The 12917-nt window shown below is 34.8% G+C and overlaps 1 protein-coding gene across 3 annotated transcripts; it reads right to left on the reverse strand.

Annotated features, from left to right (window-relative positions):
• Positions 1-101: 101 nt before the first annotated feature.
• LOC113118208 (RNA-binding protein 28-like) lies at positions 102-10586 on the reverse strand. Of its 3 annotated transcripts, none has more exons than XM_026287200.1 (19): positions 10528-10586; positions 8087-8254; positions 7908-8007; positions 7732-7807; positions 7526-7618; positions 7240-7311; positions 7047-7119; positions 6771-6961; positions 6547-6610; positions 6328-6437; positions 6165-6238; positions 5937-6072; positions 5743-5807; positions 4606-4761; positions 3292-3441; positions 2585-2659; positions 2244-2482; positions 2057-2162; positions 102-777 (listed from the first exon to the last, which is right to left on the reverse strand). In XM_026287200.1, the coding sequence occupies exons 4-19, from the start codon at positions 7757-7759 to the stop codon at positions 640-642; spliced, it is 1770 nt and encodes a 589-aa protein (XP_026142985.1). In that variant the 5' UTR covers positions 7760-7807; positions 7908-8007; positions 8087-8254; positions 10528-10586; the 3' UTR covers positions 102-639. The 3 variants fall into 3 exon arrangements, with proteins under 3 accessions (XP_026142985.1, XP_026142987.1, XP_026142984.1); XM_026287202.1 differs by lacking the exon at positions 10528-10586 and adding an exon at positions 8960-9307 and having other exon boundaries at positions 7908-7990; XM_026287199.1 differs by lacking the exon at positions 10528-10586 and adding an exon at positions 8960-9306.
• Between the last annotated feature and the right edge of the window lie 2331 nt (positions 10587-12917).

Genomic DNA, 12917 nt, shown 5'->3' on the forward strand with positions numbered 1-12917 from the left:
GGTCCTTTTTAAATATTGCATTAAATATTATTTGCTGAGATTCGATTTATTTTGGCCTTAATTAGACATTTGAGTCATATTAAAACACAATCTGCAGTGTTGGATGTTAGTATCAATTTTTTTTTTATACAGCAATAAAAAGTTTTGTCAGACTTTATCAACAAGAGTGCATTACATAACTTATTTGACAAGGGATGACAGGAATTGGCCACTGGCATTTAAATCCGGTCCACCTGTTATCAAAGTTTGAGGAGAGAAGTTAAATAATGACAGCTAAACCATGTAGGTTAAGTGCATATTGACAACAGTTGGCAATTCATCCCGTCTTTGTCCTGTTTAAAAAACTATGTGCCAGAAAACAGCAGGATACATGAAACTTGGCGTGGAACTCTCTTGACAAACATATGTAGTTCAAAAGACATCCCCACAAAACAGTCTGTTACAGTATGTACTGGAACCATCTCTGCATTCTGTTAAATCCATAAAGGAAATACTTCTGAGGCAAACAAACATCATCACATGGTGAAAAACTAACTTTTTCCAAAACTTTTAAAAACTCAAAGAGTCAAAAGTATTCCATTTAATCCTCCTCTGAGAGGTTTTTTAAAAATTTTCACATGTTCTTTCAGTCTCACATCTTCAGCTGAACCACTTGCTCTTTTTGACTGCAGTCTTAGTATTTGATTTCCCCATTAGTTTCTTTTTGTACTGGTTCACCAGTGTGTCAAAGCGGACATCCACTCTGTTCTGGAACTTTCGTTTTGCAGGTCTGCTATTCTGCAACAGAAAAAATACACACAATAATTAAAACAGACAACAACGAGTTAAACTGGTGGTATAACCAAAATGTATACATCTAATACTGTTCAACACCACACAAATCCATTCACTGGGTGTTGATGTTTGTAAATGCAGCGATTAAAGACGCCACTGTCAGCCGCTTCAGAGTTCCTGCGGGACAAACTGGTTCTCTAGGAATGACCCTGCTGGCTAGTTCCTAGAACTACGTGGTGCAAAAGTCCATTCATAAAGAGACTTTACTTTATTACTGAATTAATCGCATGTTTGAGCAAATTGAATTAATAAATCAATGACTCAAAGACATTTACCACTACCTGCTGCCAGTTTAATGTTTTATTTAGAGCATCATTTCATTAATAATAATAATAATAATAATAATAATACATCATTAAAGGGATAGTTCAACCAAAAATCATAATTTACACACCCTCATTTCATTTCAAACCTATATGTTTTTCTCTCTTTTGCACAACAAAGTATTATGAAGACTGTTGGTAACAAAGCTGATTTGGTTATCAATGACTTTCATTATATGAACAAAATTCTGAGATGTTTCTCACTTCCTCTCTTTTATGTTCCATAGTTTTTATTAGGCCGCTGTAGCCTAAATGTTTATAATAAAATAAAATCTTTCTAAAGCTACAATTTGTAATGTCTACTTGATACTTTCTAATTTAAAAAAATTATAGCTTTAAATTATATTTAGTGGTTAATATTACCATATTACCATGTCCCCAGCAGTACTGAAAAGTCTTTCACTGGGCACAGAGGTAGATTTTTGCCATTTTTGCCAGCAGTGGAAATCGCTGCTGGTTTGTTTTGAACCACTGAAGAGGATCCTCTCTAAGAGGAATCAAAAGCTCACCGAAAAACAACGCTTATCTCCACGTCAGCACCCGATGTGACTGGCTCTACATTGCTATGGTATAAATCATCCCAGGCGCTCAAGATTCCTCAACAGTTTAGTTTAGGAGTGAACTGTCGGGCCTTGTTCCTCCTCATATAAAGACCTTCACGCAATCAACGGCCGCGTGACATCGACCAGCGTAGCACAAGCTTAGGGTTTGGTTTGGTGAAAAATAAAAACTAAGGTTTGGCCGAACCCGAACCCTGTCAAAAAAGCCCAGTATTCGGTGCATCCCTAATATATATATATAAAACCAACATTTTATATAATAATAATATTCATTTCTATTAGGTATATCATTTATTTATACAATTTAAGTAGCAATCTCTCTTCAATTCTTTGGCTTACCGGTTTCCTTTTCTCGATGAAAGTAGACCCCTTTCTCTCGTTCCTGCTGGGCCCTTTCTTCAGTTTCTTGGGTTGTACCATCAGTTGTTTCCCTTTATCACGTTTCCTGAGGAACATTGTGAGGGTCATTGTACATGATAGTTTTTTATTGTTGAATCAATGGTGCCTGTTCTGTTTTGAGTTGTACCTGATCTTTGGGCCTCTGTGTGAAGGCATGTGCAGAACCTTGGGCCGTTTTTTCCCATCCTTCAGTTCTACATGCTCCACCTCTGGTTTGGTCATAAAGCCGCTGTACTGGCTTCCTTGTTCCTTCTGTTTAACAACATCAGCTGCATTTCCTTTGCTCAAGGGTCCTTTCTTCCCCGAATGCTGCTGCGGCAGCGGCAGTTGCTCTCCTTTTTGGCTACTGCCTTTATTGAGTTGTTTCTGTGGAAAAACATCAATTTTGACAGTTTAATTTAAACCATTTAATTCTGACATTTTCAAAACGTCACATTGATTGGAAACTAAGATGCAGCTGCGCCTCACCTTGCTGTTTTCCAAACGAATGGCTTTAAGTTTCAGCTTTCTTCCATCCTCCAAAGAAAACTCCACTATGGGTCTCTGACGGGAACAACACAGGAAATGACATCATCAAATATGAATACTTCACCACTGGTCTTTCTCAATCCTCAGATGTTGCTCAATGCTAAAATCTTTTTCTAATTTGTAAGTGAAACAGCCATGAGTCTTGGCCACAAGTGCTTGGGAATAGAACGATTCATCTTATTTTTGAGAAGTTACATTCAATACAGACCAAAACACATTCCATTGAGCGTCAGAGGAATGCATGATTATAGGATGTGTGGAAAGACTGATAGACAAAATATGATTCGATCTGTTCTTTAGTGCATTCCTTTGTCCTCTTTTGCAAAACACTGAAGGGCCACTGCTGTGAAGCTGGCAATAAAGCCCTTAATAACAGGCCCTCAAAGTGTGTTTACACACCAGCAAGCTATAGCTTATATCGTCTAATACCGTTTTCTGATGCAATGACCCTGAACATACTTCTAGGAATAAGACAGACACCTCGGTGGCCCGTTTGTCTTTCTAGGAATAATTCAATTTGATAGAACAACAAACAGGTTATCAAATATCCCTTTTTTCTACCACTTCTCTCAGCAAACAGTGAGAATTCGTTTCCAAATAAGGCCTGATTCTGGGATTTGAGCAACAGCAAATTTTTGGTGGTCTACCTTTTGGGGTCCAAAGATGTCTGGGTTGTTGTTGAGGTGACGAAGGGCTTGTAGAGCATGCTCATGCTCTTTAAACGCCACAAAGCCATATCCCAGAGACTTGCCGATCACCTGACCACGAATAGGCTTCTTGTCATACATCACACGGCACTGTAGGCACACATATACATATATATATATATATATATATATATATATATATATATATATATATATATATATATATATACACATACATACATATACATAAATACATACATACATATACATAAATACATACATACATATACATAAATACATATACATAAATACATATATATATATACACACACAGAGAAAGAGACAATCAGGAATTCTTGTTAAATATGCAAAAGTTATGCACAAGTTAACAAATACACTGTTATGCAGTTAAAGATGATGTTGGCGATTTCAGTCAATTAGGTAACACAGGGTTTCTGCAGGTTTTCTTAATGTAAATTAAAGGCTTTAAAAGACCTTTTTAAATTTAAATTAAATTTAAAATTATGCATTTAGCAGACGCTTTTATCCAAAGCGACTTAGTGCATTCAGGCTATAAATTTTTACCTATCATGTGTTCCCGGGGAATCGAACCCCCAACCTTACGGTTCATAGCGCAATGCTCTACCAAATGAACTACAGGATAAAATCTAAATGGAACACATTTTTCAGTATAGCCTCTCAATGTAAAGCTTCAACGTTTGAAACTACAACCTAGGTATTGATCTCAATTATGTTCAAATTTATTTTACACACCAAAAAAACAATCTCAGATTCCAACCGCTAAAATATGGAAATAACCATTACTGTACCTTCTGCTCGCACTACAAAAAAAGCTATGTTCTTTATCAGTATTTTGTCGTTTTCCAGTGTAAAAGACTCTTACAACAAAATAGATGTAGTCTAAAAAGCTTTTCATTTTCTGAGAGTTATCAAAATGTAAAACATTAAAAATAAAAAAAAGTTATGATTTAAATTGTATGATTACATTTTAGTGTTTAGAACAAATATCTGCCAATGGGCTCAGAAAAATCTACTTCAAAAGGAAAACATGTTTTAATGTACAATCAACAGAAAACTACAACGATTGAGCCTTTTAATAATATATTTTTGGATGACTAACTAACACACTAGACATTGAGGATCCTGATCCTAGTCAAATAACATAGTTCTGCCCTCTAGTGTTACTAGGAAGAACTGTTAGAATAATATTTTATTTATTAAACATTGTTTTGAATGTTGGTTTGCTATTAGTTGTTTTTTTCTAGCTCTTGGAAGAGGAAAGCAGTACTTTACCTCAGTGATGCGGAGCCCTTTCCCACCAGCAGCAGAGACGCAGAGCTTCTGAAGTTTCTGTTGATCCACATTCTTAGGCAGGTTATGAACACACAACCGTGTTTTAGACACATAAATGTTCATGTCCTTTAACTTTGCCCTTTTCAGCTCCTCAAACTGACAACACAACAAACAAAAAATATGTTAAACAGAAAGCATGCAGAAGAAATAATACACTTTGGCCCCCTTTACATCTGGCATCATTATAAAGCACGCAACAGATAAAACAGATAACTTATGTTTTATCTGTCAAAATGAAAGAAAGCAACTTTAATTTTAATTGACAATTTTAAGTGTAATGTATAATATGTATGTGCCATCTCTCATTTCGAGTGGGAAAGTGCAATCAGATCTCAAAAATAACAATAACAAAGATTATACAGCCACCATCTGGATACAAAGTGCTTATTAATGCCAAGTTTAAAGAGAGCCTTTTATTTTCTCAGGATTATGAACGAGAAACAGCTTGCAGTATTGATTTGGATTTATAAAATTCAGTGTAATTATCAAAATTTTAATTGAGGATTATTTTCTTTAACTGAAAGATGAAATAAAACAAATATTAGAGGAAAATTTTAATAATAATAATAATAATAATAATAATAATAAATGTCGCCTTGGCACTAAAATGAATTACAAAAATGTCTAAAATTAAAATGTGACTAAAAATGTATTAAAGCCACATAAAATATTTGAAACTAAAAATAAAAAAGCAAATTTACTAAACTAATAAAAAACATTTAATTGACAAAAAAAAATTACTTAAATTAAAAATTACATAATTAGTTAAGTGATCCATATAAATAAAATTAAGGAATTAAAAATAATAATAAATACTATTATGTATTATACATTACATTAAATTACATATACACACATATATACATATACACATATATATATATACACATATAAATATATACATATATATATATATATATATATATATATATATATATATATATATATATATATATATATATATATATAGATAGATAGATAGATAGATAGATAGATAGATAGATAGAAACAGATGGACAAATAAATAATAACATTGGTCAATCAGATTCAAGAGTTATTAATGAAAAAGATACTTACTCTTGTTCTCTTGGCCAAGTCCGTTTCTGAAACTCCCTCTGCAGACTTGGATCCAGGACGAATCACTGGAGAAAGTTCAAGAGGTAACGGATTAAATCAGGTGCACATAGGCTCTTCACTGCTATTAGCGAACCCAATTTCAGCTCTGTGATTGGTCAGCTGACTGGCAGCATTTTGTGACTGGCTTTACTCACAGCCCTCTCTGGCGAGGTAAAGGTTCCTGGAGCCTGTGTGAGTTTTCACTTTCTTGTCCTTGAATTTGACAGCGTCTTCTCGGTTTACTGCAGGCAGAACATTCAATCTCCGTCCATCAACCCTAATGACACCGAACTGAAACACATATATCCATCAGCACAATAATCCTGTGTTTACTGATATAATACAGTAGAAGTCTAATAACAGCTGCAGGACAACAAACTCACCTCTTTTTCATCTTCAGCAGCAACTATACATTTGTCTGCCGCTTCTTTACTTTTGAACTGAGCAAAAGCACAACCTACACAGACAGACATGGAAAAAGAGAGAGTTACTTTAAAGAAAGAACTCTGAATCCAGACAGGCCGGGGTTTTGATGACTGAAGCTACCTTTTGAATATCCTGTGTCTACGCTCATCACCACACGGACGTATTTTAGCTCACCAAACTGCAACAACACTTCTTCCAAACCCTCTTCATCTGTGTCAAAGGCCAGATTTCTAACAGGACCCAAATTGAAGATGCGTCAATAAAAATATGAATTCCTACATTAAAAAACATGTTATTAATTAGAAATACAACAAGAGAAGTTCCTTATATGATTATCACCTGATGAAGATGGTTCTTCCCTCATTCACATCTGAAGGAAGCGGGTCTCTTTTCTTTGGAGGAGCTGAAGGAAGGAGATTTATAGTCATTTACAGACGTGAAAAAAAAATTGTTAAAACCTTATAATTAAGGTAATAAAATTTTCAAAAACAGAAAATCTAATTTACTTCTGAATATAAATTAAAAATACAATTTCCATCATACTAAAACAATAATACGGTTACCCTTTCCCTCCGTTTCATCAGAGTCATCATCTTCAGGTTCACTGACATCACTGTCTGAATGCTGAGATTCAGAGTCGTTTTCTGCATCATCCTCTTCACTACTATTGGCTTCATCATCATCATCATCATCCTCCTCGGATGCCTCTTCTTCTTCTGACTCAGAGTCATCCTTTTCTTCCTGTGATGTGGGCCTTCACACAAGACAGACCTTATGTTAATTCCACTGAATTCATCTAAATCCACACACTTTAGATTTGCTGCACTTCCTGTACTTACTTTTCCTTGGCTTCTTTTTCTTTCCCATCATATCCTGCACCTTTAGAATTCACATTCTCTTCTTTGATGGTTCCTAAAAGATAGCCAGATACAATTCACTACAAAACCTAGAGGGTTGATGCACTTTCAAAGCTTTTCACAACTACATCCACATAAAGAAGTGATGCTGAGTTTAAATGAAAACACACATTACCAGCCGCTCCCGCTGATTGGTTGGCGAGATACTTGTCTTTTGCAATGGCCCAGTCCACAGCCACCTGTCTGTCCGTGAGAAAGAATTCATATTGTAAAGCTAGAACCTTTGAATGATTAAGATTTTTTTCACGTTTTTGAAAGAGGCCTCTTCAAGACTACATTTATTTGGTATACAGAATAACCGTAATATTTTGAAATCTGATTGCAATTTAAAAATCAGTTTTAATATAGTTTAAGATGTTATTTAATTCTGTGATGGTCTTCAGTTTTAAGAGAAGACTCACCTTTGATCTCCTTCAGGTTCATCGATGCCAGAGCTTTTCCAGCTTCTGTCATATTCTTAAACTGCACAAATGCAAAACCTCGCTTCTTTCCATCTGCACAAAGACGATGGCATCAAAACAAGGTGGATGGCTGTATGGAAAAATGGTTTAAATAAGCTTAGAAATACTAAGAAACAGTCAGATGCACTTGTTGGACAAGCGTTTACCTGGTTTTAAGGGAATCTTGGCCTCCATCACTGTTCCATACACAGAGAAGATCTGTTTTAAATCATCTTCTTCACACTGCATATAAAGCACATCAGTGCATGAGCCAATATCACATTTCAAAAAGTCAAAACTAGGCACTTATCATTTATACAACATCAGAATTTAGTTGACTTACCTTAAAACTGAGATTTCTGATGATCAGTCGAGCTTTCAGTTTGTTCTTTTTTATGCCTGTACTCTTCACAGGACTTTTTGGTCCTTTTTATCTTCTGAATCTGCATCAACAGTTCAGGTTAATTTATAAAAGAGTGTTAAAAACAATCCAGGAGTTAAATATAAGCATAAACATCTAACCTCCTTCTGTTTTTACTTTCTTCTTCTTTTTCTTATCATCAGGTTTTTTCTTGGCCACAGTTACAAATATCTTCTCGCCTTCATACTCTCGGACTTCTTTTATGGCCCGCTGTGCATCATCTTCCATTGAGAATGTAACATATCCAAAGCCACGGCATTTTTCAGTCTCTGCAAACAGCACACATAAAGTTTACTATTACACCAAATGCAGATTGATGGGTTTAATTTCACATTTGTGATACATTTTTCTTTTCGTGTTTGATGGGTTGAAAAAGAGTAGTTGATGTACACTACCATTCTAAAGTTTGGAGTCACCAGGCTTGTTTATTTAATAAATTCATTTTTATTCAGCAAGGACTCACAAAATTGATAGTAAATGCATTTCTAATGTTACAAAAGATTTCAATTTCAAATAAATGCTGTTCATTGAACTTTCCATTCAAAGAATAAAAAGTATCTATCATGGTTTCCACCAAAATATTAAACAGCACAGATGTTTGCCGGATTGATAATAAAAAGAAATGTTTTTTTGAACATCATATTAGTAGTGGAGCTGAAATTCTGCCATTCAAGGATTACAATTGTTTTTCATATACTGAAATAAAGAAGTTATTTGACAAATCACAAATCTTGAAAAAATTAAATCATTATTTAATCTCAACAAAGGGTATAATTTATATTAAATATTGGTTTTGTTTTTTTGTTAGTTTTTACTCAATTTCTTACATATTGTCGGCAACCCCTAATTTTGACAAGTCATTAGGTACCTGGTTATTAAAAAGACGGGTGCCAAAAGATGAAGAGAGGGAGAGACATTGGTTTGTTCTTTTAAATAACACTCAAACCACTATACTTTAAAATCGTTAAATTTACCTCTGTCCCGGACAACAAAGCTATTCTTCAGCGGTCCTACTTCAGAGAACAGCTCAGCCAGCTGTTGATTGGTGGCTGCTGCAGGTAATCTCCTGACAAATAAAGTGACTGCCGGCATTTTCAACACGAGTTCAGCTCGACTGTTCTTCACAGCAAGCAAACACCTCTAAAACAGCGCTCTTGAATACAGACTCGAGCAGATATTCTTATATACAAGTAGCGATAACACAAAAGATCATATCATGTGAATGTCTGTAAACTACGGAAGTTCTAAGCGGCCATGCATTATAATATTTTTTCTTCTTGTTTTCTCGTTATAACGACTTAATTTTCTCGTTATCTCGACATAACGAAGTTCGTTTTCTCGTTATAACGACTTCATTTTCTCGTTTTCTCGACATAACGAAGTTCGTTTTCTCGACATAACGAAGTTCGTTTTCTCGTTATAACGACTTAGTTTTCTCTAAGAAGTTACAAAACTGCACCAGCAGGTGGCACTATAGACCTGAATATAACACTATCCACTTTCCTATACGTGGACCTTCCTCGTGATCGCTATAATTTGTGCAGTCTTCATTACTGACATTTAATTAATTCATAAATGTTAAATGCTTGAATCAATATTAATATTTTGTGTATTAAGTTCCTGTTAGATGCATGAGTTTCACCAACGCGTTCTGTGTCATAAAATAACTGCTTATCAAAACCAAGGTTGACGTCACTGTATTCTGTTTATCTACAGTAGGACGGGATTTAACGATGTAGGCTGATGTGCTTCTTTTCCTTATTACTAATCTTTATTGTTAACCATATTGATGAGAAATGTGATGTATATGTAAAATCCATAGGCTAATTTAATTCAGTTTTGTTCTATAATGTTGTAATCGTTTTTTTCTACACACACACACACTACACGTACACATGGACGCTCTTTTCAAACAGAAGCTTGTAACACACATGATATCTGCTACATCATATAATGACTAGCCTACTACAAATTACAAATTATATATTTTTATTTCAAATAAAGGGAAAATGAAAAGTGAGTTTAATCCAAGCAGCTCTAATGGCGCGGTGTTGCCATTTAAACATGTTAATTACAAAAACAAAACGTTTGTTGTACTGTCTCTGGAGAAATCAACAGTGATTGATCAGCCTTTATTTATATACAGTATTGTAGACGCCATTACCTAGGCGAAGCTAAATTTGCTGAAATATAGGCTACAGTAAGAGCACCTGCATGCTTGTCCATCAGATGCCTGTCAAAGTTGAGTTCGTTACTATAGCAACAGTAAAACTGTCATGTCATTATAAGGAGAAAACAAACTTTGGTTATGTCAAGATAACGAGAAAAATAAGTCGTTATAACGAGAAAACGAACTTCGTTATGTCGAGATAACGAGAAAAATAAGTTGTTATAACGAGAAAACGACTTTCGTTATGTCGAGATAACGAGAAAATTAAGTCGTTATAACGAGAAAACAAAAAGGAAAAAAAATTATAAAGCATGGCCGCTTAGAACTTCCGTAGTAAACAGTGCGATAGCAATAAAGCACGTTTTTTTTCACATGCTGATACTCTACAGGAAGTTGTCATGGTGGGGATTCTTCGTTTGTGTGGCACTGCGCGCTAAATACCAACACTGACGCCTGCGGGTCTGGAGAAGAATGATTTTCCGAGTAGAGATAATACCATGACATGTCAACCTCAAACAAGACACAAACGACTCGTGTTGCATATGTTTGTTAGTCGAGAAACGGATCAACTGACTGACCGAAAAGACCCGGATGAATATTTGTATGTACAACTTTTTTACTAAGCGTTGCACGTTCCTTTTACTGTCTATGGGTGCAAGTAAGAACTTTTCATTTAATTATGTTTTATTATCATCATGATTGTGTTTGCTGATAAAAATGTATATATATTTTAGATATTTTTTTAAAAGGGGAAAACATCCAAATATATAATTACATTTAGTTGAAAAAAAAAAGAGTCAGATTCAGATGCTTTTAACATTAAATCTTTCAGCTTTGTGCTCGTGGTCACTAGAGGGCGACAAAATCCATTCGATTTTGGCATGATTTTGCACACTGTAGGATGCATTTAAAAAAAAATCACAGATGGTAGTAATTATAAATGTGTTTTTTTTTATATATATAAATGTATTAATAACTTTGTTTTGTAAAGATATTGTTTATGTGATTTAAATATGATGTGGCAGACATAAATACCTTAGAATTTTCCACAAGTTTAGTACACATTAGTTAATTGTTTCAGATGTGACCAAGTCAAAATGTTTGTCTTAACACAAAATAGGCTACTTTTATAGGTTACTTCTCTTTTCATTTGTTTTGATATAACTGATCATCAGACAGACAGCATGCTTTGTCCTCTTGTTCTCCTTTGTCATCCTTTCCCCGTAATCCCGTCTGGTAAGTGTCTTAGCCCAAAGTGTGGGATTATCTTCCTCCGAAGGACAATTACTAAGATGTGTGCGTAGTGTGTTCATTAAAAGGCTGCTGAGGGTTTCATCATCTTCAATGTGGAGGGGACAAATGCATTCACATTACACGATGGTCTTTATCTGACCTTGGAGAACAGAAAGCAATAGAGAAAAGAGAGAGAACTCACCAGCAGAGAGAGTGAGAGAGACCAAGAGACAACTGTGACATAGCAGAGCTGGCTCCAGGCCCAGTCACACAAGTGCCCTGCAGAAAGGATCTTACAGCACGCAGTGTGATGAGTGTGTTTTCTTCACTTCAGCACACACCCGTCTGTAAGTATCAGCACAACTTTCTTATCATACAGTCTGCCTATCATGTGTATTATTTATTTGAACTCTATAAGGCAGCAAATGATTAATGAAGGAGACCGTGGTAATGCTGTGGATTGGGTAGCTGCATTTCATTGGTTTAAATTGAGATTTTCTCCGCATATAATGATAATTTGCTCTTATTTTAGGCTGTGATTAGAAAGACTAATTCATGTCTTCATAGTGCAGGTGTCTGTGAGCTGGTACTTAGAGTAGACTGAAGGTGAACACTCACAACATGGTTTTTAAAGCATTTCAGAGTATTACCAGAATGATGTGTTGTGAAAATACACCGAAAATGACAGATTTTCTATAATTAGCCTTGAACATCACTATAACGTTTTGTATATTGCCAACAAATTCAGATAAAATTGCAACATTGCGTAAAATGTTGGATATAGGGTTTAGCAAACCTACATTTAGACAGAAACCCCAAAAAATGCTTTGAACATTTTGCAATTCAGAGAATTCAGATTCTATACAGTCTGTTTCTATGTAAAACACGTTTTATCTTAATGAAATGCTCCAATATCATGGTCATACATTAAATCAAATTTGACCATATTAATTGCTTAATGAATGTTGCTGATCTGACTGTTAATTAGTCATAATAATATTAATAATAATATAAAAATTTACGGACTGATGGAATAATAATAAATAATCATTTTAAACAATAACCATAAACTAACCAATTTTTGTTTTCTTGTTAGTGATATAACTGTGTTTAACAGCTAAAAATGTGTTGATGGTTTAGAAATGCTTATAGATGAAAGCATATTGTTTGATGTTAAATGGAATACATTTTGGTATGAAAATTATTAGAAAAACAGCTATTGAGTCACCACATTTAAAATAAATTGCCAGGCAATATGACCGTTGGTAAGGCATGTTCATGTGTAGATTCATATTTTCACTGTTTATAGATTTATGTAATATTGAGTTGCATGTATGATCACAGCAGGATACTGTCATGCTCCTGGTGTTGACGCAGATTCTGTAAATGGGTCATACAGACACGCTCTCTGGTGGTGCTTTAAAATAAGGTTGTAGGAGGGGAAGTTATGAAAGATATTTTTCTTCCGCTGAATTGAATGACAAGACTGCGTATTGCAGAGACACAAACACAACAGCGCTAAACACAGG

The sequence above is a fragment of the Carassius auratus genome, chromosome 18 (genome assembly GCF_003368295.1).
Source record: "Carassius auratus strain Wakin chromosome 18, ASM336829v1, whole genome shotgun sequence".
Classification (NCBI taxonomy): domain Eukaryota; kingdom Metazoa; phylum Chordata; class Actinopteri; order Cypriniformes; family Cyprinidae; genus Carassius; species Carassius auratus.

Bases quoted from the DNA above. Each gene is read 5' to 3' on its own strand.
- LOC113118208 (XM_026287202.1), bottom strand. From the start codon at position 9,077: ATGCCGGCAGTCACTTTATTTGTCAGGAGATTACCTGCAGCAGCCACC. The intron at 7,312-7,525 runs GTGAGTCTTCTC...TCTTTCTCACGG, and splicing joins GAACCTGAAGGAGATCAAAG to ACAGACAGGTGGCTGTGGAC. The intron at 778-2,056 runs GTAAGCCAAAGA...TTTCTGTTGCAG, and splicing joins TCATCGAGAAAAGGAAACCG to AATAGCAGACCTGCAAAACG.